The sequence below is a fragment of the Rutilus rutilus genome (assembly GCF_951802725.1).
Source record: "Rutilus rutilus genome assembly, chromosome: 10".
Taxonomy (NCBI): domain Eukaryota; kingdom Metazoa; phylum Chordata; class Actinopteri; order Cypriniformes; family Leuciscidae; genus Rutilus; species Rutilus rutilus.
Genome location: NC_140215.1, coordinates 7,541,060 through 7,568,923, shown reverse-complemented (window position 1 = coordinate 7,568,923; position 27,864 = coordinate 7,541,060). Strand labels below are relative to the sequence as shown.

General features: G+C 37.5%; 1 protein-coding gene and 1 long non-coding RNA gene across 8 annotated transcripts in view; both read right to left on the bottom strand.

Moving 5' to 3' along the window:
- Positions 1–6,817: 6,817 nt before the first annotated feature.
- LOC311297912 lies at positions 6,818–9,882 on the bottom strand. 2 transcript variants are annotated; one of them, XR_014628889.1, is made up of 4 exons: positions 9,788–9,882; positions 7,851–9,610; positions 7,467–7,565; positions 6,818–7,390 (listed from the first exon to the last, which is right to left on the bottom strand). It is a non-coding gene; the product is annotated as an uncharacterized lncRNA (long non-coding RNA). The 2 variants fall into 2 exon arrangements; XR_014628890.1 differs by lacking the exon at positions 9,788–9,882 and having other exon boundaries at positions 7,851–9,414; positions 9,494–9,609.
- Positions 9,883–22,652: 12,770 nt separating this feature from the next.
- znf385b (zinc finger protein 385B) overlaps positions 22,653–27,864 on the bottom strand; it is a 138,851-nt gene continuing 133,639 nt past the window's right edge. For 5 of the 6 annotated variants that reach the window (XM_084420917.1, XM_084420916.1, XM_084420918.1 and 2 more), the window contains 4 exons: positions 26,735–27,046; positions 25,507–25,691; positions 25,148–25,249; positions 22,670–23,668 (listed from right to left, as the gene is read on the bottom strand). In XM_084420917.1, coding sequence (XP_084277043.1) covers positions 23,456–23,668; positions 25,148–25,249; positions 25,507–25,691; positions 26,735–27,046 — 812 coding nt within the window. In that variant the 3' untranslated portion in view covers positions 22,670–23,455. Of the gene's footprint in view, positions 23,669–25,147; positions 25,250–25,506; positions 25,692–26,734; positions 27,047–27,864 lie in introns of all 6 variants that reach the window. The other variant, XM_084420919.1, reaches the window with a different exon arrangement.

Genomic DNA, 27,864 nt, shown 5'->3' with positions numbered 1-27,864 from the left:
TATAATTAGTATTATTTTATTCATATCGCTATGAAACTAATAGTAAGAGAAGAATAATAAATAAATTGTATTTATTTTATTATAAATAATTCAAAGAATAGAAAAATGTTTCTGAATTAATTTGATTGGTGAGGTGAAAGGTTAGCTCCGCCCTCAGTTGAGAAAAAGTTTCCATAGAAAGATCGGTATCAAGCTGAGACGCGACCGGAGATAAGAGATTGTGAACGATACGAGTGATATTAAATCAATTGAGTGAGTTAAGAAAGAATAAACTGTGATAATTTAGCAGTAAGTTATTAACAAGCACAGTAGATTTATGAGTTACTGGTTCTTTAGAGAGCTCGCGTGTGTAAAGTGCCTCGTGAAAATTGAGCGCGCCGTGCAGAAACTATAAGTTACTGAAGAGAGAGGAGAAATTTTCGAATCTTTCCTTTGGGAAATTGCTTTTCTTTTGTTCCTTGATCCATATTTCTCCTTGGTGAGTACTGTTTTCTTTATGAGAAGTGTGTTTGACTAATGAGAATATTGTTTTTGATAGTAATGTGAACAATGCATTGGTAAAGTGGGTAATAATATGAAAAAATGTTGAAAATGTTTTATAATATACTATGTGATTGTATGTAGTTACGTTAAATAATGCAGAGACGTATTATTTGTTGAGATTGTGTATTTTTCTCTATTGGGAAGTGTGTGCCATGCGGTGCTAGCTTGCTAGCTCTGTATATAGATTAATGTGTTAATCGAGCACATGGTGATTAGCATGCATATGTATTTAAATGATTGAAGAGAGTCATATTGATTGTTTAAAAAGGTTTATTTGAATGAGATCTAATAATTGTGTTTGGCTTTGTTTTTCAAGGCCGGGTTTTTTGCTTTGGTATATTTTTTTCTTTTCTTTGATCTAATTCTCTGTTGAGAGTTCCTGAATTGCTGCTGAGGTTCCGATTCCGATTCCGTGATTTCTGTCCTGCTGTGGATTTCCCATCACTTCGTCCCTGGAAACCTGTAAAAAGTGTTGTGAGAAACAAAGTTTCTGAGTGGGTAGGACAGAACTACACACATTGTATATTTTTCCAATTTACCTGGATTTTCCTGAAGACAAGAATTCAAGTTTTTTTCTTCTTCATGGACTGAACTGTTTCCATTTTGATGAACATTCTAATTTCTTATTTTTGCAATTGAGACAACAACTGTTGAATCTGAAATTGAAATATTGAGGTTGAGATTTAGAAGAGTGACATTGGGAAATTCTGATTGTGTTTCTCTGGTACATGTCATTTAATTGAAATACTGTATATTTCTGTCATTTAATTGTTTTATTTTATTTCATTTCTATAATCATTCCGATAACCAACAAAGAGAAAAAATATACTTACCTTTTATATAATTAATTGCAGTCCAGTAGTCTTGAGTGATTTTGTTCATTTGAATTTGTTATTAATATATATTTTGCTAGTTTTGCTTCAGTGAGTCGACCCGAAGATCTTCTGAATCTGGTCCATAATCGGAATTTATAAGATCTAGAAAACGAGCCACGCGCTACATTCAAAACTTGGCGAGAGCCAGCCAGGAGCAAAATTGCAGCAAAGTGTAAAAGTTCAAACTTGATAATCACAAATAGACAATAAAGAGCTTAAGTGAAAAGTAAGAAAAATAACCCCCCTCGCTCTATAGGAAATCAGTTAAACAGGCAGATATGGAAATAGTGAAACGTGAGAACATTACCGTCCAGAAAGCAGTCATTGTAAGTGGCTTAACACTTTCTGACCCAGATTTAGAAATAGAAGACTGCCTGATGAAATATGGGTCCATCAAACGCAACGTAATCATTGACGATCCCAAGTCAGAGTATCACCACAGTGCTATTGTGGAATTCTCACACGAGTCTGCCATGCATAATTTAGAATCCTCACTGCCTTTGACTATCAGAAGCACACTAGATGCTAATGTTGTGTTCCAGGTACGTAGCCTGAGTAGTGTGTACACTTCTGAAATGGGTGGAAACATCACTGAAGAGTACCTGGAAGAATTGAAGGCCATCGCCAGAGGCAGTGGAAGAACTGTGCAGGAAGTGCTTCAGTGCGAGCTGCAGAAGATATCTGCGTTGATGTTTCCAGAAAAAGAACAGCCTGCAAATGACAGCGGTATGCATGTGAGTACCCCTCCACACTTGAATCAAGAACACCAACCATCTGCTAATGTGCAACAGGGGCAAGCAGAAACAACAGTAATGTCCTCACCAGAGATCTCACCATTACTGAGTGTTCCAACCCAAGGACATGAAAACCCAGCCAAGGAGAGCACACCGGTAAAGTCACCTTACCATATGAGGAGCCCTAATGCCAGTGTTGCTGAGACCATGTCTTTGAACATACCTACCAGTGCTTTGAATCCACCTGGAATTCAACGAGTAGTGATGGAGCATGTAGTAAGGACCAGTGATTCCCTGTCGTCTCCACATGTTGCCTTTCGTCTCAAAGCCTTTTCAGGAAGAAGCCCTCGTCCAAGCCATGAACCAGATTTCGACACCTGGCGTGCGAGTGTGGATTTCCTATTGAACGATAAGTCTATCTCTGATTTACACAAGACTGGGAAGATTCTCGACAGTCTGCTGCCTCCAGCCTCGGATGTCGTCAAGCACATCGGTCCATATGCCTTGCCATCAGAGTGTTTGGAGCTGTTGGAATCTGTATATGGCTCAGTGGAGGACGGAGATGAATTGTTTGCAAAGTTCATTGGTGCCCTGCAAAATCAAGGAGAAAAACCCTCCACTTACCTTCACCGTCTTCATGTGATGCTGAGTGCTGCGATCAGACGAGGTGGTGTTGCTGCAGCTGAACGGAACCGTTGTCTCCTCAAGCAATTTTGCAGAGGTTGCTGGGACAACAGCTTAATCACGGATTTGCAGCTGGAAGGAAAGAGAGTCACATCCCCTTCTTTCGCTGAACTTGTGGTTCTCATCCGTACTGCAGAAGACAAGCAGACCCTAAAAGAAGAAAGGATGAGAAAGCATCTCGGATTAAACAGACAAGCTCCTATTCCACTTAAGTTACGGACAGCGACTCACCAACAGTTTGTGTACTGCAGCGATGTATCTGAAGATTCCACTGACGAGGTGCCAGGCCAGTCAAGTGAAAAGCCGAAGTCAGCCAAGTCCAAAAGCAAAGCTGAAAAGTCTGAAGTCGAAACCCTGAAGAAGGAGGTTGCAAAACTCCAAGCCCAGATCTCCGCAATGAAACCAGAGCTAGTTCGTAAAGAAAAGACCAGTCCTACTGTGGAAGAATTCTCTGAATTAAGGCAGAAGATAGCTGAGCTTCAAGCTCATCTCGTCCCAAGAGTTCAAGGGGAGTATCAAGAGTCTCCAGCTTTGAGCACCTTCCCTGCAAAATACCGACCCAAGCCAATGGAACCTGAGGTGAACAAGGATGCAAGACCCACCTGGCAACCGCACAGCAGACCCCGTCCTGGTTATTGTTTCCATTGTGGAGAGGATGGACATCTCGCTGTTAACTGCGAAAATGACCCAAACCCTCGCAAGGTTGAAGAGAAACGCCATGAGTTAAGAGAGCGACAAATCAAATGGGATCTGCAGAACGTCTCCAACACTAAGCATTTAAACTGAAATCCGTCTCAGTTGCGGGGCGGACAGAGACGGGAAGAAGAGAACAATGCCCTAAGAGGAATGAATATCTGTTGCATCAGCATGTTCATGAATCTCCACGTCGTGAATTACCTACTGGATTAGTAGGGACCAGGTGCACCGCCAGAATCCAAATTGAAGGGAGAGAAGTGAACTGCCTTCTAGATACCGGGTCGCAGGTGACAACCATTCCTAAGTCATACTATGCTAAATATCTGTGCAAGCACCCCATGAAATCATTGGAGCATCTTCTTGAAGTAGAGGGAGCCAACGGACAAGCCGTACCCTATTTGGGTTATGTCGAGCTCAACTTAAAGTTTCCTGGGGGTGGAAGCCGAGGTCCCGACGCTAGCTCTAATAGTCCCAGACCTGACAAACATTCCACAGATTCTAATTGGTACCAACTCGCTTGATGTGTTATATGCCGATTGCACTCAAAGGGGCACGCGTGCTATCAAGTCACTTTGTTATGGCTATCAAGCTGTTATAAATGTGCTGAAGAAGAGGAAATTGCATGCTTCCAGTGGAACTGTGGGATGTGTGAAGTTGAAAGGGAATCAACAAGAGGTTGTACCGGCAGGGTGCACTGTAGTTCTGGATGGACTAATTCATGTGAAAGGCCCTCTCTTTGAAAAATGGGTGTCAGTGGAGCCACCTACAACGTCTCCCTTACCTGGTGGTCTTTTGGTGGCAAGCTGTCTGCACAGTCTACCTTCAAGGCAACGCTTTGCTCAGTTACCAGTAGTAGTGAGGAATGACACTCAAACTGACCTAGTGATTCCCCCGAAGACTGTGATCGCTGAAGTCCATGCAGTCCAGCGAGTGATGGAAAAAGAGTTTTCCAAAGTGGATGCTGGAAGTGAAAAGATGGAGCCAAGTCTGTCAAAAATTCCAATTGACTTTGGAGATTCTCCACTATCGTCAGATTGGAAAGAGAGAATAACATCACTGTTGAATTCCATGCCTGATGTGTTTGCGTTACATGATCTGGACTACGGACACACTGGCCAAGTGAAACATCGGATAAAGCTTAGTGATGACACACCATTCAAGCACAGAGCCAGACCAATTCACCCCCAAGACGTGGATGCAGTCAGGCAGCATCTCCAAGAGCTTCTTGAAGCTGGAGTTATCAGAGAGTCAGAGTCTCCATTCTCATCTCCTATAGTTGTGGTACGAAAAAAGAACAACTCTGTGCGATTATGTATAGATTTCAGGAAATTAAACTCTCAGACAATCAAGGATGCATACGCCCTTCCTAACCTGGAAGAAGCTTTCTCAGTCTTGACCGGATCAAGATGGTTTTCAGTCCTCGACCTTAAGTCGGGCTACTATCAAATTGAAATGGAAGAGTCTGATAAGCAGAAGACCGCTTTCGTATGCCCATTAGGTTTCTGGGAATTTAATAGGATGCCACAAGGAATCACGAACGCACCTAGCACGTTTCAACGGTTGATGGAACGTTGTATGGGAGATCTCAATCGGAAGGAAGTGCTTGTGTTCATTGACGATCTGATAGTCTTCTCAAGAACTCTGGAAGAACATGAAGCTCGTCTGAAAGAAGTGCTCAAAAGGTTGCGTGAGTTCAAGCTAAAGCTTTCACCTGAGAAGTGCAAGTTCTGCCAAACCTCTGTCAAGTACTTAGGCCACATAGTTTCGCAGAGTGGAGTTGAGACTGATCCAGCGAAAGTGGAAGCCCTCAAAACCTGGCCAAGGCCGAAAACGCTTAAGGAGCTCAGAGCTTTTCTCGGATTCTCTGGTTATTACCGAAGGTTTGTGCAAGATTATTCGAAAATAGTGAAGCCTCTTAATGATCTCACTGCTGGGTATCCTCCATTACAGAAAGGCCGCAAGAAAAAGACAGACGAAGCAAAACAGTATTTCAGTCCGAAGGAACAGTTTGGTGAAAGATGGACGCCAGAATGTCAAAGAGCCTTTGATGATGTCATTACGAAACTCACTTCTGCTCCAGTATTGGGATTTGCCGACCCCAAACTCCCGTTTGTGTTGCACACGGACGCCAGTACCACCGGGCTTGGTGCAGCATTATACCAAGAGCAAGACGGACAGATGAGAGTCATCGCATATGCAAGTCGAGGACTTACCAGGAGTGAAGTAAGGTACCCCGCCCACAAATTGGAGTTCCTGGCATTGAAATGGGCGGTGACCACTAAATTCAATGACTATTTGTATGGGGCTACTTTTACTGTGATAACCGACAGCAACCCATTGACTTATATCTTGTCTTCCGCCAAGTTAGATGCCACCAGTTATAGGTGGTTGTCAAGTCTGTCAACATTCACATTTAAGATACAGTACCGAGCTGGGAGTAGAAACCAGGATGCAGATGGGTTATCCCGAAGACCACAGGAGGAAGTTCCAGATGACCTGGAAACACAAAAAGAAATGGAAAGGATTAGACAATTTACTCACCAACACCTAACCGAAGACACCTCGCAGGTCGTTTCTGCCGAAGCCATAGAAGCTATCTGTGAACGTCATCATCTTGGTCAATTGAATGGTCAGCCTGAATCCTGTCATCTTCCAGTGACTTTAGTAGAATCCCTTGCTATAGATGTGGATGCTTTACCACAAGCTTTCCAACAAGAGGATAATTACCAATGTACAGAGATTTCCCATTTGTCTGAAGAAGAACTGAAAAGAAGACAGAGAATGGATTCGGAAATTGGAGTAGTTATCAGACAGTTGGAATTAAATGACAAGCCCTGTTTCAAGACCAGTCCACCTGAATTAATTCCATGGTTCAAAGAGTGGAGCCGGTTGGAGTTGAGAAATGGAGTACTCTTCAGGAGAATTCAAAAGCAAGGAGCTTTGTCGTACCAGCTAGCATTACCTGCTTATTTTCGTTCCACTGTCTTAAGGGAGCTCCACAATGAAATGGGTCATATGGGAATCGAACGGACTCTCGATCTTGTACGATCAAGGTTCTTCTGGCCTAAAATGGCCGCAGCAGTAGAAAAGAAGGTCAAAACCTGTGAGCGTTGTGTTCGACGAAAGACTCTGCCAGAAAAAGCTGCACCATTGGTGAACATCAAGACTAGCAGACCGTTAGAGCTAGTTTGCATGGATTTCCTTTCGGTAGAACCTGACCTGAGTAACACAAAAGATATCCTGGTGATCACTGACCATTTCACTAAATATGCTGTTGCTGTGCCAACGCGGAACCAGAAAGCTCAGACAGTAGCCAAGTGTCTATGGGACAATTTTCTGGTGCATTACGGGTTCCCAGAAAAGCTTCACAGTGATCAAGGCACTGATTTTGAGTCTCGCACAATTAAGGAACTGTGTAAATGTGCTGGGATATCCAAGACTAGAACTACTCCATATCACCCGAGAGGCAATCCAGTTGAACGTTTCAATCGGACGCTGCTACAAATGTTGGGAACTTTGAGCAACAAAGAAAAGTCAAAATGGAAAGATTATGTCAAACCACTTGTCCATGCTTATAATTGCACTAAGAGTGATGTGACTGGATTCTCCCCGTACGAACTAATGTTTGGGAGACAACCACGACTACCGGTTGACCTGGCGTTTGGGTTGCCAGTTGATGGTCCATCTGAATCCCATTCTCAGTACGTACAAGGTCTCAAGAAGCGACTTGAAGAAAGTTACAAGGTTGCAATGACAAATGCTGAAAAGGTAGCAGGACGAAACAAGAGGAGGTATGACAAGCGTGTTACTGTCTCTACCCTTGAAGTTGGTGATCGTGTATTGGTGAAAAACGTCCGCCTGAGAGGAAAACACAAGTTAGCAGACAAGTGGGAGCCTGACGTTTACATTGTAATCAAGAAGGCAGGAGATTTACCTGTTTACACGGTGACTCCAGAAAGAAAGAATGGACCTCTGAGGACTCTGCACAGGGATCTGCTGTTGCCCTGTGGATTCCTGTCGACACCTGATGAGCCTGTTGAGAGGAAAGTAATTCGTAAACCCAGAACCAGAGCCAGATGTGCTGAGGAACCTAAGGAGTTTGAGAGTGTGAGCGAGTGTTCAGAGTCAGACTATGATCCAGTTGACCATTATGCTCCTGAAAGGTCCTTCGAGATTGAAACCAGAATTCTGTCGAACCCAAAACCTGTTTCTTCCACTGGAAGTAGAAGGACCGTCCACTTACCTGGTGCTGAACCTGCGATGGAAAAGGATAAAGGATGTCCTAGCCTGAAAGAACCCGCTGAACATGGAAACTTACCTGATATGGAATTCTCCAACGTGCAGAAGGCTGATCATCCTACTTCAGAGGAATTGATGGAAGGGGACCCATCAGATCTGCCTGAAGTTGAAGTTCTTGATGAAAGTTCGGTTGATAGATCCGGAAATGAAAATGAACCGATGAGGAATTGTGAGAAATTGGATGCTGAGGGTGAACAATCATCTGGAAATGCGCACAGAGAAGGAAGTATCCTTTCCCCTCAAACAGAAAGTGCCACTCCTTGTGACTCTCAACATAACCAGAGTGAATTAACTGAAACTGGAGGAGGTCTTAGACGCTCAAGGAGACAATGTGAACCCCCCAAAAGACTTCAGTACCCGCAACTGGGTAACCCTCTTAGTTTAGTTATCCAATCCCTGCTTTCAAGTCTGAGTGCTGCGATTACTACCAATTTGGAAGACCCTTTGAAGTGACTCTGATAGAAATTATCTTAGTGTGAGTATGCAGAGGGACCTGCATATATTCAGGAAGGGAGAGTGTAACCCAGTACATTAATTTGGGTCACTAGTAATTATAATTAGTATTATTTTATTCATATCGCTATGAAACTAATAGTAAGAGAAGAATAATAAATAAATTGTATTTATTTTATTATAAATAATTCAAAGAATAGAAAAATGTTTCTGAATTAATTTGATTGGTGAGGTGAAAGGTTAGCTCCGCCCTCAGTTGAGAAAAAGTTTCCATAGAAAGATCGGTATCAAGCTGAGACGCGACCGGAGATAAGAGATTGTGAACGATACGAGTGATATTAAATCAATTGAGTGAGTTAAGAAAGAATAAACTGTGATAATTTAGCAGTAAGTTATTAACAAGCACAGTAGATTTATGAGTTACTGGTTCTTTAGAGAGCTCGCGTGTGTAAAGTGCCTCGTGAAAATTGAGCGCGCCGTGCAGAAACTATAAGTTACTGAAGAGAGAGGAGAAATTTTCGAATCTTTCCTTTGGGAAATTGCTTTTCTTTTGTTCCTTGATCCATATTTCTCCTTGGTGAGTACTGTTTTCTTTATGAGAAGTGTGTTTGACTAATGAGAATATTGTTTTTGATAGTAATGTGAACAATGCATTGGTAAAGTGGGTAATAATATGAAAAAATGTTGAAAATGTTTTATAATATACTATGTGATTGTATGTAGTTACGTTAAATAATGCAGAGACGTATTATTTGTTGAGATTGTGTATTTTTCTCTATTGGGAAGTGTGTGCCATGCGGTGCTAGCTTGCTAGCTCTGTATATAGATTAATGTGTTAATCGAGCACATGGTGATTAGCATGCATATGTATTTAAATGATTGAAGAGAGTCATATTGATTGTTTAAAAAGGTTTATTTGAATGAGATCTAATAATTGTGTTTGGCTTTGTTTTTCAAGGCCGGGTTTTTTGCTTTGGTATATTTTTTTCTTTTCTTTGATCTAATTCTCTGTTGAGAGTTCCTGAATTGCTGCTGAGGTTCCGATTCCGATTCCGTGATTTCTGTCCTGCTGTGGATTTCCTATCCTTGGTTGGACTGGCGAGCCATCCCATCACTTCGTCCCTGGAAACCTGTAAAAAGTGTTGTGAGAAACAAAGTTTCTGAGTGGGTAGGACAGAACTACACACATTGTATATTTTTCCAATTTACCTGGATTTTCCTGAAGACAAGAATTCAAGTTTTTTTCTTCTTCATGGACTGAACTGTTTCCATTTTGATGAACATTCTAATTTCTTATTTTTGCAATTGAGACAACAACTGTTGAATCTGAAATTGAAATATTGAGGTTGAGATTTAGAAGAGTGACATTGGGAAATTCTGATTGTGTTTCTCTGGTACATGTCATTTAATTGAAATACTGTATATTTCTGTCATTTAATTGTTTTATTTTATTTCATTTCTATAATCATTCCGATAACCAACAAAGAGAAAAAATATACTTACCTTTTATATAATTAATTGCAGTCCAGTAGTCTTGAGTGATTTTGTTCATTTGAATTTGTTATTAATATATATTTTGCTAGTTTTGCTTCAGTGAGTCGACCCGAAGATCTTCTGAATCTGGTCCATAATCGGAATTTATAAGATCTAGAAAACGAGCCACGCGCTACATAGGCTACTGCATAACAGGAATGCCTGAGGTCAACATGTTCAAAGAACTGTACTTAATGTTTCATAGTTTTTTTTTTTCTGTATAGTCAATAGGCTACTACAGGTGTCTATTTTGAAATATGAAATATATTGACTTTTCAAATAAACCTGAGAAATCTACACTGGAAAATTGTAAGCCCCAGTCTTTCCTATTTACAAAAAGTGCATGCATTATAGTTTTTATGCAGGCCTACATGTAAATGTATTTTTTTTTAAACTTATTTCTGCTTAATTCAAATTTTAAACAAAGCTGTATCCATGTTTCTAAACAAGACAAATTGATTCTTCCACTCCACACAGAAGCTGCACACGGCTGACTTGTACTCTACATGAAATGATTCTGCATTATTTACTTTGAATAATAAATAACAATAAGTAAAGTAAACAATACAAATTACATAGTAAACTATATGTAAACCTTGCTGACTGCTCAAAGTTCATTGAGTTTACTCTCACAATCACTATCACATGCTGTTCATTAGCCTCTATCCTCTATCTGTATAACTTACAACCTATTAGAGGGACAGTAACAAGCAGTCGAAAATCTCTCTGCTGAATGCTATTACAAAATAGATTTGGCAATTATGCATTTCTCAATGATTCTAGCTGAATATGTTGTGGATTGTAAACAGTACTTTGAGCCATTTATAAACTTCATACTGTACGTATCTAATTCAATGGAGCTAACAAATATATATAATCAAATATAAATACAAATAGATTTACTTGTGTGTGTGTGTGTGTGTGTGTGTGTGTGCGTGTGTGTGCGTGCGTGTGCGTGCGTGTGTGTGCGTGTGTGTGTGTGTGTGTGTGTGTGTGTGTGTGTGTGTGTGTGTGTGATTTACTCATTTAAATAAAAAGATGCATGAAAGGGAAATTAAGATAAGTAGGTCTGTCCTATGTAGTATGGGTTCCAAAAATAGAAGAGGATAGATAGATTCAGTTGCTATGGTAATAATAATATTAGCTCAGAGAAGCCTAATTATCTGAAAAGGGCGTAAGAAGATGCCACTAGATGTCTCTGTTTGCTCAGTGAGTCACTGGACGCTATTCCTAGTGCTGTTCTGGGTTGTCACTTGAGTTAGAGATGAATAATTTCATGCTTTGCCTACTCTGTACAGTCCTTGTAGAGTAGACTGAATGTGGAGATAACAGACCAACATTGAATCAATGTTAATGCATCACCCAAATTATCATTGAATCAATGTTGACATTTAACTTTGATTTGTCATCAGGTCTGCACCCTGGAATAATGTTATTTCAACAATGAAAAATAGATCAAGATGTAATATTTGTTCAACTTAAATTAAATCACTTATTTAACTGAATCAACATAGAAACAATATCAAACATAATATTGCTTAAGAGTAATATTTGTTTCATTAGTTGAAAATGCAATAATTAAATTGATCACAAGACTCAAATTGCTTTAGAAATATTTATTAACATTCATTCAGTTTATACACTCATAGTATTTTCCTCATTCCAAAAATGTAACTTTGAGAAATCATTTGCAAAACAAATTGAACAAAGTTTCTAATGTAATTTCATTTACTTAAACTTAAAAAGATCCAATCCATTAACATACAAACTGCCTTTTTGCAAAGTACTTTGTACTGCACTGAACACTTTATGCCCAAAACTGAGCCACTAATATATTTATAAAAAAGAAATATAAAAACATATAACAAATGCTTTATAACAGCTTAGTGGTATGCCCTAAAATGAGCCACATAAAAACAATTAATGTATTCTTAAAATAGAACCATAATAATTGTGCTGACGTGACCGTCATAGTGACAACAGCCAATCACATTACTTTTCCAGTGCTGCATGAACGCAACTGGCTAGCGTCAGCGCTAGGGTATTTGGATATGCGTTCTGATTGGCTGACGCCTGCGGCGGCGCTTAAAAAGGTGAACATTTTTCAACCAATGCCGCGAGCAACTGCAGTGACGCAACACGACGGAACCCACAATTCAGTTCGGAAACGCATGACGTCACCCATTCGAAGTAAAAGAGAAGCGTTAACGCTGACGCTCCGTATGAATGCACCTTTATTGTGAGTGATGACACGCTGACCGTTGCAAGATGGCGGGCTGGTCAACGTGTCTGGAGGGGTCGAATATGGCTTCTACGCATATGCCACTGTCCCTCCAGTTCAAACTGCCCGCTCTAAGCAAGACTCGAACCCGGACCTGTCCGCATGGGAGGCGGGCGCTCTAACAAGAAGGCTAAGGGCTGCTGATTAGGGGAGTGAGGTTTACACACACTGCTCTCACTGGCCAAAGTCTGTCACACCACCAACCGCAACTGTCAGACGCCATCTTTATTTTTTAGCTCAACTGTCACAGAATGGAAAGCACATGATTGTGGGATATCAAATGCAGTGAAGGATACATCTATGCTACCTTCAAAAACCGATAAGGTGAAGGTAGCCTATCTCAGGAGAGAGGAAGAGAAGCTAACATTGGATTCAGACATGCCTTGATGCATTCTCTGAAGGCAGCATTTTTAAGATTTCGGACACAGCTTATGATGGAAGCTAAATAAAGATTCACAGATTGAATCAGTGAACGAATCTGGATGCTTCTTTTTGGCCAATTGGATTAATAAAATCCCAGAGGAGTTGTTTTGGAATTTTTCACAGCTGGACAAATTTGGCTCTTCAGTTGAGTCGAATCTCTGAGTGGAATCGACTCCAATGCAGCGGAATTGAAGAATCGATTATTTTTGGTCTCCAACTTTTTATGTCAGTTTACAAAGTTTCATCATGTAGTTGTTGGTCAAATAAAGGTGTTGGGCTGAATGGACTGGAGGAGGAGATTATATGCATTCACCATAGTGAGACGGTTACCGCTGGATTACACAATGAGCTTACTGCGGTAATGAGCAGATGCAAAGATACGGCCAGCTCAGCGTATTGTTCTCATGCCAGTGTGCAGTAATTGTGCTGATATGTAATTACTACCTGTCAGCCCTGGGGACAGTTTGACAAGAGCAGAATGGCAGGGCATCTGTGTTCCCCACACAGGGGGTTCTACTGGAACTCACATTGCAAGGACAGTGTATCCAGCCACTATTAGTGCTGTTCCTGTTTTCCTCAGGCACCAGCTAAATTGGATCTCATCCTCTTTTGGGTGGATGATGTGCAGGTACTTTCGAATCATTCTTTTTTTTTTACTATAAAATATGTAGCCCTATAAATAATATAACAAAATAGGCGTTTTCAAAGCAAAATATTTAATACAAATCTAAATATACCTATCTGTTGTGTAGTATTATAAGTTTCTCAAATTCCCAGTAAAGGTTGAAAGAAGTTTAAAACTCTCACCTAAATAACAGCAGACTAAATCCAGTCAACAGAGGGCGCGCTTGAGCCTCGGTCTGTGAGGATCTCCAGAGACTTCAAATGGCCATAATTAGAGCATTTATATGACTCGGTCATCAATATATCAGAAGCAAAATTTAGTATTTTAAACGAGTTGTAAATTAACCAGGCTAATAGGTAGGCTAACCAAATAAATTAATTAGGATGCGAGTGAATCGAATGACACCTGCTGACCGGAAGCTTGCACATTTAATTTATGGTCATAGTCGCGCGCTCTTGCCTTAAAAAAAAATAAGGTGGATGTGAGACATTTAAAGAGAAGGAGATGGTGTTTTGAGAAATCAGTTTAAAAAGCCATCCCCATTTTGTAAGATAACTAACAAATAAGTTAACATAGCCTACTAACAATCTTTCATAGAGAAATAGTAGGCTAGCGTAGCCTCACAGTGCATGTCCACTGGCATGGTGCGAGTGGAGTGGAGCCAGCGTTTTATGAAAGATTGTTAGTAAGTTAACTTATTTGTTAGTTATCTTACAAAATGGGGATGGCTTTTTAAACTGATTTAGCCATTGTTTTTCCTATGGAAATCGAGTTTCACGCTCGCGCAGTGCATTTTGGGATTGACAGCGGACCGGAGAAAGCGTTGAGAGCGTCAAAAGGTTGGGCAGTTCTCGAATTTATGCAAATATCAAGCGAAAAACGCGGTCGGTAGACAATCGCTGTGAGATTCGGGATGTGACGTCTGTCGTGAGATTTTAAAAATATGCAAATAGTGTCGGAGTTTATGTTGGATTTAGTGCGTAACTCATTTTGTTTACAAATTAGACGCTTTGCAGTTGTTATGTTAAATATTTCATTTTGGATGTGTTCATTGAGATACTGCTGGGTTTATAAAAGTTTGTAAAATTGACAGGATATCTTTGCTTGGGGCATTTGGAAACAAAGCTTGTCTATTTCCGAATGTAATCGCGTGCATCGCTGATGAAGTTTTGCCGCTGTAGTGGACACGCACCGTAAAGCTAGGTAGCCTACTCGCCGCATATCCACTTTTATGTCCTTAAATTAACGCTTGTTTTTTGTTTTCCCCCGGGGTGAGCGTGGTCTTCAGATTATGTTGTAGCTTTGTAGCGTTTTCGCTTCACTCAATGAAGAGAAGGAAAATCTCCAGGCAGTGATGGATTAACTGTTAAGTTTTATATTAATTTTTGGGAACTAATCAAACAGCCATTGCTTTGTATGTACAGTATAAAGAATGTAGCCTATTGATTCAAAGGAAATAACGGCATCAATGCAATTGCGTTATCTCCCTTGTTCCATAACCGGACAAGGACACTCTTTTAATAGATAATTGGCGCTCTTGACTATCGATTATAATTTAGCCCTGGTTTTTGCTGATAGATTAAAGGTCAAACTTAATCAGTTGATTGCACAATCAGGTTTTATAAAAGATAGGCATATCATTAACAATATAAGAATTATTTTACATATTTTGGACTGTTATGCATTCTAAAGCCATGATTCTTTTCCAAGACTTTTATAAAGCTTTTGACACCCTTGAGCAGACCCTTGACTTCTTTTGCAGACTCTCAACTTATTTGGTTTTGGTGACTTTTTAATTAATGTTATTGAAATGTTTAATTAATGTCTTAATTAGTTTCAATACCTCTTAAGATTTTTCATTACCCATGGTGTCAGACAGGGATGTCCAATTTCCCCCTTTTTATTTATTTTAGTTACAGAACTATTGTTAAGTATTATCCATGTTCCAAGCTTGGAAGGTATATCCATCTTTGATAGAGAAATTAAAATCTCCCAGTTGGCTGATGACACGACTCTCTTTTTAAAAGATTAGAGTCAATTAACCAAGGCTATTAATGTAATTGAGCAGTTTTCATGTGCTTCTGGACCTGAATATGTCCAAATGTGAGATAATGACACTCTATAAAAATGATGATTCTTCAAACGATGGTATCTCAGTTGACCGTAAGGTCTCTTGGTATTTATTTAACAAAAAATTTACCAGCTCGACAGCAGCTTAATGTTTCTGTCCGGGTCAAAAAACCCAAAAACATCTTTAATCTTTGACTCCAAAGAGACCTTTCCCTTTATGAGAGGGTTCTTTTGTCCAAAGCAGAAGGATTATCTCGTTTTGTATATCCTTCTCTTTCTCTTTTTGTCAATGACTCTACTGCTAAAGGAATTAACAAAAAAATTCATAAGACTTCATATGGAAAAACAAACCTTTAAAGCTAAAAAAGATAGTCGGAAAAAAGATGGGCTTGAAGTGTTAGATTTTAGTGATACAGTGAACACCTTTCCGATAAATTGGATTAAAAGATGCTTAACAAATCCTAATTCTTATTTTTTTATTTTTTTTATCCCGAATCATATCTTTTCAAAAATTGGTGGCCTTCCCTTTATATTGAAATGTAACTACTTGCCGAATAGATTGCCAGTTGAATGTAATTTGGGTCTCTTTTATTGAACTTATTGACTGGAAGGAAGCCTGGCTGTTACCTCATTACTGCATTTCCAATAATACTAAAGACGTTCATTTTAAGACTGTGGCAAAATATATGGATGTTGACAGTTCTTGCTCATTTTGTCGGAATAAGGATGAAACACTAATCCGTTTATTTTTCCAGTGTGAAAAAACTCAAAACTTTTGGAATAGTTTATATCTTCATATAGGTAAGCACCTTGATTCTTCCAGATCCTTTCCGTTAAAAGATATGATCTGTTACTATAAAGATAAAGCTAATACTTCAATGAATTACATTGTTCATTTTTTGGTAACACTTTATTTTACAGTGTCCTTGTTATGTTACATGTACTTACCATAGTAATAACAGTAAATTATGCATAATTACATGCAACCAACCCTCAATCAAATCCTAATCTTACCCTAACCCTATAGTAAGTACATGTAGTTAATTAATATAACTCAGTACTTAAATGTATAATTACACTGTAACAATGACACCTTAAAATAAAGTGTATCCAATGTTTTTATTTTGTTTGGAAAGCAAAAATTCTCTAAATCGCAGCCTACTTTTCCAAATTTCTTAATTGAAATTGATGCATTTCTCAAATCTCTAAGGTTGATTAAAAACAAGAAAAGTGACAGATTCTTGAAATATTATGATGATTTTTTTGGTAATACCATGATGCATAATATTTCCTCTGTATATGTTTATCATGTTATTTTATATATATATATATAGGCTAATTTTTTTTTTTTTTTTTTTTGTGTGAAACTTTACATATATTTGATATCATTTCATTCCTGTAGAAGTTCTATCTGTTCTGTCCTTTATGTGTGCTTATTGTTTGATACATAGGCCTAATCAATCAAAAAACAACAACAACAGCGTTGTAGCGTTTTATTTCCCCATTCAAGTAGATTGGTGCTAAATGATGTGGAAAATCGCTACCTTGTCGTTACCGACATGGTCGCCAAGTCAACTGACTAGATCTTTGTTGTCTATGCAGATGATAAACCATTTGTTTACAACACGTGTAGTATGCCTATGGAGGCTTGTTTCCGCCACAGAAATAAAAAAGTTAATTGCGACTTTTTATCTCAATTCTGACTTTTCTTTTCCTTGCAATTGCGAGTTTACATCTCTCAAGAGTTATAAAGTCAGAATTGTGAGTTTATATCTCTCTTACTTAGAAAGAAGTAAGTATTTTCCCCCTCAGCAATGGACTTTATAACTCGCAATTCTGACCTTTTTTCAGAATTACAAGATATAAACTCGCAATTGCAAGAAAAAAAGGCAGAATTGTGAGATAAAAAGTCGCAGTTTATCCTTTTTTTATTCAGCGGCGGAAACAAGCTTCCATAATCCATACATGTAGTTAACTAAAGTCTTTCTATGATTACAGCAATTTTCACCAGTTTCCAGGTCTCATGAGATTCCAATTTATCTTACAAATCTAATTTACTAAATAAATCGGAACAAACAAGTCTGAATGAAAACAATTCATCCTTGTAAATAGATAGTCTGCTAGGAAATTCAGTGTAATTTTGTAGGCTAGCACTGGATTATAGGTCATTTTAAGAAGAAAAAACAGCATTGATCAGTCGTACAAATTGAAATGTATTCCATTAAAGACTTCCAATACAGTCATTTATTTTTCTACATGAGAGATGACAGTCTTGATGTACTTGATGAAAGTTGGAAATGGTCAATACTGGAATACTAGCTGGTTTGTAGCATAACATCATAAAAATTATACAATTTATTTGACTGCACCAAAATACATTTTCTAAACACTTACACAACTGCTGAGGCGTTGACGGATGTTTATTAGTAAAGAAGAGCCCTTGTGGAAATGTTAAACTGTCTGCAGCAAGTGACAGTGAGCTTGATTTACACTAACAGCCTTACAGTCAGTGTAGTTTAGTACACTTTAGTTAGTGAACAACTTGGCACACAAGGATTTCAAGAGTGCATGTCAGAGAAGAGCTGAATACAAGCAATATTAAGTTGTGTAGGCGGTGTGCTTATAAGCGGAGAAGAATCGTGAGTATGAAACGAGCCTAAGGAGCAGTTGTTTACCCATATAGGAATGAATAATCTCAAACAAAATCTCTTTAATGTTTCTCTTTTTTTTCTCATAAGCAACGAGATTAGCATTTCTAAGATGTTTTCCTGAGAAAAAGACCCCAGTATTGAGACTCACACGTCTCAAACTGCGTTCCCATTTGCCAAGCACGTTGCAATTAAAGCGAATAGTAAGACAATTATTGTAATTTTAACTTTAAAAGACTGTAAGATGCTACAGTAAAAACCTGCTAACTGGTTAACAATAAGTTCCCTTACTATATACGGGGGGAAACTGTAATAGATCTAACATTACATTTAACCTTACATGTCATTTTACAGTAAAATACCGTTACCCTTTTTGGAAGTAAAAAAAAAAAAAAAGAGATAATTTTATTAATTTACAGTGAAAAGCCTGACATTCCCAGAATTCCCTGTGTGACAATTCACATTTTAATAATTCTGTTTCTTCTTATTTTATTGTTACTAATCTGTGTTGCTTATGTTGTGTAATTAATGTTTATTGCATTATTTTAGTGTCATGTGTTTTGTGTTTGTGTGTATATATCCCTCAGCTTGTGGAAAAGCTACTTGTTATGATCTTTGATTCATCATGTAAATTTCCCCGGTGTTATGGTGGATGTCAGTATATTTTAAAGGTACAAAACAGATTTTAGTAGCATGGCCTTGCTAATTCAGCAGAAAAAGGCTGTTGGATTTACCGATTTAAAATGTGTTTTGATATGGAACAGTTTGCATATGTGTTTTTTTTTTTGTTGAGTATCAGGCTTTTATGGCTTATATAGTATGATATAGGAGAATATGGAGATCATATTCAAGGAGACATTTTATTCAGAGGCCCAAACTGAGCAAAGTGCAATTTGGTGCAGTTGCTGATATTTATATGGCCAAAAAGTATTATGAAATTCTGTTTGTAATGTAAATCAGTGAGATCTTTAGCAGACAACTTACAAAATATGCATAGAAATATCAGTTGTCAACTCCAATAGGTCTTTAGTTTGTGGGGGCAAAACATACAATGCAAAGCAATACAATGATGATTGAGAGATAAACGTTCAAATAAACGTTCCTCAAAAGCCCGAATCATATTTGAGACTTACATTTGAACATTATTTTTCTAAAAAAATGTGTTTTTTTCAAAGCAAATCAAGTAAACTTGAGTTGCTTCAGTCCAGTAAGGGTTCTTGAATCTTGAAATATAATTCATTTGGTTTTATAATGAACAGCCATAATTGTTCACAAATAGAATTTTTCTGAAAACAAATTTGCACATAAAAGCTCAGGAATAAATTCTAGAGTGTAAATATTGTAATAAAAAGGTCATTTCTGTCATTGCTATTGACTTTGTCAGACATTGACAGTCATTTATTTGGGTTTATTATTCTACGCTGTAACTTCAATGCCCAAGAAAGGCACAAATGAATCCCAACAGAGAAGAGTCGTTTTGAGAAGAATGGGCTCTGCGTGGAGCGGGAGAATGCCGCCTGGTCTCATCAATTCTACAAAAGCTTTTTGTCTTTTTTTTGAAGGTTTTTCATCTTTTTTTTTCCCCTGTGGGCAGAAAGGTACTGCGACTGCTGTTCCAAAAGGAGGGTTTGCTGAAAGGATTAAAGATTAGACGTTTCATCTACAAAAACATTCATCTACAGTATAGGCCTATAAAAACACATTTGCTTGTTAAGATTATGATACGTCAAACAATGTACATGTTCCCCAGTGACTCAGACAGCACTTTTGATGCAGTATCCAGATCAGTTAAAGCGCCTCAGTTATTTGCGTCATTTGCTGATTTTCAAAGTACTCAGAGAGCGTTTTGCGTCAAAGTCCAGGTTGAGATGTAATAGTGAGTCATTTTGGTAAACAGGATTATGAAAGTGAAGGATAGATTGTTCTAAATGCTTAACATACACAGTTCTTATGCTGTCTATGTATAGGTTCTGTAATCGGTGTAAAAAAAGAACAGGAATTATTGTCAGAGGATATGACTACAACTCCAGCCTTATCCGAAAATACATGAAGAGCTGCTGGCAGTGAACTAATGATATATAATACGTGTCCACTAATGCGGGCTGACTGTAAATCCTCCTGATGGACAGTGGGGGATACTCGAGCTGCTAGTGAATGCCCAGCTCATGTTTTGCTCTCTTGTGTTTTGAACTGGACAGAGACGAGAGTAAATCAGCTGTAGAGATCTTTACATGGAGACAACATTGTGCCGTGGAGACTGAATCTGTGAATAAGTGCAGCTTTGTCACTCAGCTCAAATGAAAGGGCAGCTAATCCTCACTGTTTGCTCAGCATTTCAATAAGAACTGAACTCTTTTGTCTGAAAATCTCCTGTGGCCCTCTCTGACATGTTATTGCACAAATTATGGAGTTCATTTATTATTTATCTCTTAAAATTCTTTAAAAGACAAAACACAAATGAGCCAATTGTTGAAAAAAGCATACTTTTGTAAAGCAAGGCTCAGATCATTTGCTCTTTAAAGAATCTTACGAGAAATAGTTGAGTTCAAATGATTTGAAATCATGTCAACTGGCAGCTGAGGTTGCCAGAATGAACGTGTATTTACAGAACAATCATTAGATATTAGACTATTATTTTATGTCATGCCAAGAAAATAAGTTAATACAGACAAGTAGCTGTAGATAATGCTCAATAAATTAGATTCAAACGCAATCAATGCTGTACTAGAATTCGTTTGTAATAATAAGACGATCAGTGCTTTACTGGTAGATTCTGACATTTTTGAGCAGTCTTCATTTATTTTTTTTATCAAAAAGACTTCATATCTCCATTTTCAACAACACTCACCACAGGAACTCATATCATATGATATATGCCTGCAATAGAACATAATGAAACATCACATTTTAGAGTATTTTTTAAAAACGCATTTTTTTCTTTTCTTTTTTTATCCATGTCAACTGAGACTGGTTTTCTTTTAGCCATCCCGAAATATAATCTACAACTTACCTCTCTAAAAGTACTGTATGGAATGTACCACCTTCATTTTAATAATGCCGAGGGTGGCGTGGTATAGGTCAGAGGGGTGTTCTGTACCCAGTGAACCGCTCATTTTGACGTGCTCATCTGGGTGTTTGAAGGGAGTGTGTGTCACTGAGAGCTGGACATCTGTCAGCCAGTATTACTATCAGTCCTAATGAAAAGAAGAGGTGAAGAGAAGGCCCATTATATCAACACTCGCTGCTAGACGTCCCGATCTGGGTCTTGTTGCAGTTGTCATTGCATACATAATCGCAGGAAAATTATCATGACAAATGAAGTCACAATATGGAAGAAATTGTGAGGTGGTGAATCAAAATGCCAAAACAAATAAATAGTGATGACACATTGTTCTTGGCATTTACTAATATCACAATATATAGCTACTCACCGGCAACGCAAATATAGTCATCAACTCAATGCATTTAGGCATGTAGACATGATCAAGAAGATCTGCTAAAGTTCAAACTGAGCATCAGAATGAGGAAGAAACGTGATGTTGTCTGAGTTTCAGAAACTGCTGATCTACTGGGATTTTCACACACAACCATAGGGTTTATAGAGAATGGTCAGACAAAGAGAAATGATCCAGTGACCGGCAGTTCTGTGGGCGAAAATGCCTTGTTGATGATAAAACGTCATGTCACAAAGCTCAACTTATCTCAGACTGGCCAAACAGTTCGTCTTGAACATGACAATGAGGTCTTTAACTCAAATGGTCTCCGCAGTCACCGGATCCAATAGAGCACCTTTGGGAAGTGGTGGAACGGGAGATTCCCATCATGGATGTGCGGCCGACAAATCTGCAGCAACTGCGTGATGCTATCACGTCAGTATGGACCAAAACCTCTGAGGAATGTTAACCTTGTTGAATCTGTGCAATGAAAACTGAAGGCAGTTCTGAAGGCAAAAGTAGTGGCTCCAACCTGGTACAAGCAAGGTGTACCTAATAAAGTGGCACAGTGGTGTGCAAAAGTCTGAAACCACTTTGACTGGGATGTTTTTCATTTAAACTGAGAAATAAACAATAAATATAAAAAAATTGAAATTATAATTTGGGATACTAAACATATAATTTAGACAAAAATATTGTTAACGATACTGCACTATAATCAAACAAGTAAAAGTTATTAAAACACTTAGACTTTCTTAAGTTCATGGAAAATTTTTGCACCGAAATTGTGATGATAAAATAATTTCTAATAAAAAAAAAAGTATTAAATATTATTAGTAAGGATTCTAAGGAAGCAAAACGGAAGCATTTTCACCAGTGGTTTCACACCTTTGAAGCGGATATACACCTTTGATATATATATATATATATATATATATATATATATATATATATACACACACACACACACATACACACACTGTGCAAACAGAGAACTGAGATATGATCATGTTTATATTATTAGCAAATAAGACCTGAATGAGTCATTCATCACAGAGATGAATGAACATGAAAAACACTGGGGACTATGAAAAACATAAAACTAATAATCAAATTACACAACACTGAACTGAAGGATTTAATCAAATTTAGCAAACAAATCTCCTGCACAAATAAACAAACTCAGAGAAATGTACAGTAGAAACAGCGTAATTTAAAAAAATACCTGAAAATAAATCAAATGATTCATGTAATATTGATGCATATAGTGTTTTTTTTTTACTAAACATTTAATAATGAACAATAAAGATTCATGAAAAGAAATATACAGTATAAATTAATGAAGAAATCATTTAAATATATTATTTTATTGAAAATGTAGTATCTTTATGTACAGCCTCTCATACATATATACTATGGACTTAAAGAATTCTCAGTGAATGGAAACGGTTCTCTCTCGATCTCCAAAAATAAACGTACCAAATAACATACCTAGTTCTCCTCCAGCTCATAAAATACACCTAGTATTGCAACCTGGAAGGTAAACATTAAATACACAATGGAGAATATCAATATTAATGATCTATACATTATTGCATCATCAGAGAGCTGCAGATGAGTACAGTCTCGTGACAAATAAGGATATCACAGAGAGATGAAAGGCCCACGCTTTTCCTATTACACAAAAGAGAGTTTGAATCATGATGAAAACAGGCTGAACCTACTTATATGACAAAAGGAGGAACCCGAACACATGGAGGAGAGAAATGTCAGATGAAAGGATAAGAGTGAACTGGTGATTGAGCTTATTGACTACACGATACAAGACAGCACACAGGCCAAAAACTGCATCACAGGCTCCCTGACAACATCAAGCCGTTGACTGAACACGGTGAGATTTGGGGTCGTTTCTGACAGCGCCTCCAGGCATGTGCTTGTCCGGGGTTGGTTGAGTCCAAAAGGAAGACCATGATAATTCAAGTCTTTCAGGAAGCAGTTCAACACTTTATCTGAAGTGTTTTCAAATGCAAAAGTCCTCACTAAGACGGAATATCCTTCCTGGGTTTTGCGATGGTGAGGACAGTTGAGGATAAAGTTTCAATAAACACACCATTGTTTCAAGATCTGAACTTAGTGTGGCATAGTTCGAGAAACGTCTCAGTAAGGCGCAAACAGGATGGAGCCCGCGGCGTGTCGGATCGGTCCCGGAGCGGCGCGGAGAAAGGAGGCCGGAAGCGAGGCCGTCTGAAAGATGGAGGTGTTGGGACGAGGGTGGAGGGAGATGGACGGGACCGTGGTGGGGACGAAGGGCGTGTGGAGGAAAGCCTGTGAAATGGGCTTCACCAAGTCATTCTGCAGGGCGAGTTTGGCCTGGAGGAAAAGGAAAAAATGAATCAATTTGGCGAAGGAGAAAGAACAGTATCTACATCCATAAAGAACATTGATTATAAGGCCTAGTGTGATTATTGAACCTCAGTAATTAAATATATACTCTGGTCTGCATGCACCATACACATCTCAGGTTTTATGAAATTGTTTTTAGATTTGAAATGTAAAAATAGTCAACTATGAGCAGAAATTAAAACGTCTTCCTTCAGTTCATTAATCTACAAATAATAATACTAATTTTATTATAAGTATTACTATTGAACATAATACTCCATTGTATACATGATATACTACTACTACTTATAATAATAATATTATTAAGTTTAATACTTTATGAATAATAATAATAATATAAAAAAGAAGAGTTATTGAAGGCGTTATTATTACTATTATTATTTAACACTTTACAAATAATAATAATATTGTTGTTATAATTATTACTGATCATTATAATCATATAAAATATGTTAATGCTTTACTGGTAATAATAATAATAATAATACTTTATGTTATTTTAATACTTTACAAATTATTATTATTATTACTATTATTATTAATTTATTGATGATGATATAATAATAGCAAATAATAGTAATAACAACAACTATAATGATAATAATATTTAATACTTTACTAATAATAATATTGTTGTTATAATTATTACTGATAATAATAATATTAAATAGTTTATATGCTCTATTGGTAATAATAATACAAATACTTTTTTGTTAGTTTAATACTTTACAAATTATTATTATTTATATTATAATTATTATTATTATTATTAAGTTTAATACTTTATGTATAATATTACAATAGTAATAACAACAACAACTATAATGATGATAATAATATTATTTAATACTTTACTAATAATAATAATAATAATAATATTGTTGTTGTTATAACTACTACTACTACTACTACTACTACTACTAATAATAATAATAATAATAATTTAAAATATTTTAATGCTTTACTGGAAATAAAATACAAAATAATAAAAATACAAAAATATTAATATTATTATTCTTTTTGTTGTTGTTATTATTAAAATATTACCGTTCTTATCTAATGCAAGTCTATAGATTGTAGGTTCTGTGCATTTGGATACTTTCAAATGCGATTTACAGAAATTATCCTCAAATATTGTAAACAGAAAAATAAAAAAACAAACAAAAACATTCATTCTTATGTGACATTCTGTAAAGCTCGTCTGAGCTAGCAACAGTAACCAAGGGAGGTGGAGCTTAGCGAAGGGCCAACTGCACTACAAATAGTAAGTTGTTTCAAGCATATTTTGCATATAATTTGAAAAAATTACAAGCGAGCATTAGCATCCCAGAGAGGTATTTATCAGCCTAGAAAGTGTGGAACAAACTCCTCACAGCACTGACACTTGAGATGCGAGAAACACTTGATGAAAGCGCTTGATTATAAAGAGTATAAATAATGCATTACAGCCAGAGAGCTGGAGCTGCGCTGCTGCTTGTTGTACGGGCTGTATTTGGGTTTGGTGGGCTTTCCAGCCACTCTGTCCTTGTGCCGCCTACTGGAAATATGCTGTGAAGAAAACAGACTTAATTAACCTTGTTATGCAAGTGATACACATTTGTGACCAAACTTAACACTGAACCGAACTATCAAATTTGGTAAGATCAAGCCACAGGATCACATTACTATGCATAGTGCTTTCATTATTCATCACGGCACATGTTATGTTTTGTTGTAACTGCATAAGTAATGATCATGCCAAATGCAACCAAAGACACATGCTAACAAGAATACATCCTCTCTTACACTGAAACTGAACTGAATACCTGTTTAAGCTGGATTTCTGAGTTGACGTGGACATCACAGATTTCACAATGAAACGTCTTGTTCTGTAAGCCTGAGCCTTTGTTAAGTTGTGTGGCCTGAACTTTGAGTTTGGACCCGGGTCTGGGGTACGCTTTAATGGGGCCAGCTCCATTTCGTGCCTCCAGCATCGTTTTATGCTTTGAACCTGGTGAAACAGACAAAGTAGAAGGTTTTCTCTGGCTTAAGGGGAAGAAAAGAAACAAATCTGTTTATTCAGTGCAGCTGTAAGGCTGCATTGATCTAACTTTATATAATTTCAATTAAGTCAGATGAGAACTTGAACTAACTTATGCTTAATTTTACGGCCTACGGTTGTGGAGTATACTAGTACACAGTGATTTTGTTGAAGGTATAATATTAAGCAAGACTGTATGTGTATTTTAAGTTTCCTAAAGACTAATTTTGTGATACGCCCTTGTCTCACGACTTGCGAGTGTGAAAATGTCAGGGCAATCTCTGATCGAAGTACTAAGTTTTATTTATTTCATTGAATCAGTTCAAACTGTCTTTAAATGAATCAATTCCAATATTGGGATCAGTAAGATTTTATTTTAGAAATTATTAATAAGAAATGAATACTTTTATTACATGCATTCAATGAATCAAAAGTTACAATAAAAACATTTATAATGTTACAAAAGATTTATATTTCATATCAATGCTGTTCTTTTAAACCTTCTATTAATCAAAGAATCCTGAAAAAAAGTTTTCAACTGATAATAATAAGAAAGAGCAGCAGAGTAGCTTTATCACCCGCCCGACTCTGAACACATTCTTCTGTAGTGTGTCTGGATCATGTTTTCTAAGCGTAAAAAAGCTAGTGCTTGCAGATTAAATATTTTAAAGCTGAGCATAACCAGAAAAAATGTATATTGACAACATAAATGTTCATGTCTTTTTAATATTTGATTAGTCTCAATGACTTTTCCAGGCTTTTCTAAAATCCAATACGTCCAGGTTTTCCATGACTGTGGGAAATCCGTCTACATTTTCCAGTTCTTCATACATTATCAATGATGAGCCTCACATCGCTACACTGGTTTTGATTTATGTTTTAACTGCAAGTACATTTCCACACTCCCAAGGCTCAGAGGGTCACTTCATGAAACATTTATGATAAAGAAGAAGGTGTAATGGCGAGGGAGCGTGGGAAAGCCAGTGTGATGCGGAGGCAGATGTTGGCCGCACCTGTGTTGTGTGCCTCCAGCTGTGAGAGAGAGTTGACAGCCACTTTACACAGCGAACAGTACAGGAGCTTCTTGGCTTTCTCGTCCTCGGACTCCGCGCTCGGCTCTGACGGGGCCGTTGGCACCGCTGCTGGTTTGGAGGTGTTCTTCAGGGCTGCCGCGTGCCCTGTCGGCTCGGTGGGTGGGCTGGCATGCGCGGGTGTCGTCTTGCATGGGCTGGGCACTAATGCCACCGTGGGCGCAGCGGGAGCTGGCACAAAAGCTTGCGGGGAGGCAGGGACTTTGTGCGCAGCCAACGGCTCTGCACTTTTCTCTGGGAACATGAGAGAGAGAGAGAGAGAGAGAGAAAGAAACAAGAAAAGAGCAAATCTGACAGTTAGTGGTGAAGGGCCCGGCATGTTGTATTATGCGCTGTCACATTTTCAAATCCTTCCTTTTTTCCATTATTTTGTGTGTTAGGGTTTGATGTAAGGTCTTCGCTGCAGGCGAGCACTCTAGTTTCTATGTCAAGTGAGTTACAACCAGTGCTGAAGAGATTACTTACAAAAATTGTAGTCCGTTACTGATTACAAATTACATGACAAAAATGTTACATATTTTAGGTAATGCATTCTGACTATTTGTTTGATTACTTTTGACCTAACACATACATTTTAATAGGAGTATTTAGCATCATATTCATAACGGAAGATATATTGTATATAAAAAACGTACAGTAATATAACAGTAATATTGTGATTTTTTTTTTTTATAACAGTGATCCTTTTCTTTTCTTAAAATATAAATATTTTGTAACGCACTGTTGTCCAAAAGTTTGGGGTCAGTCATTCTAATTAATTTAAATTAATATTTATTTTCAGCAAGGATGATAAAAAAAAATGTTGATAAAAATGTACATACAAATATTTTTATTCTTAGAAAAGGTTTCTATTTTGAATAAAAGCTGTTCTTTTTACTTTTTATTCATCAATGAATTCTGAAAAAAAAAAAAATCACGTTATGTTTGCAACATTGATAATAACTAGTATCAAATCACTGAAGACTGGAGTAAGAGCTGATGAAACTTCAGCTTTACATGACAGAAATAAATGATATTAGTATATTAAAATAGAAAACCATTATTTTAAACCG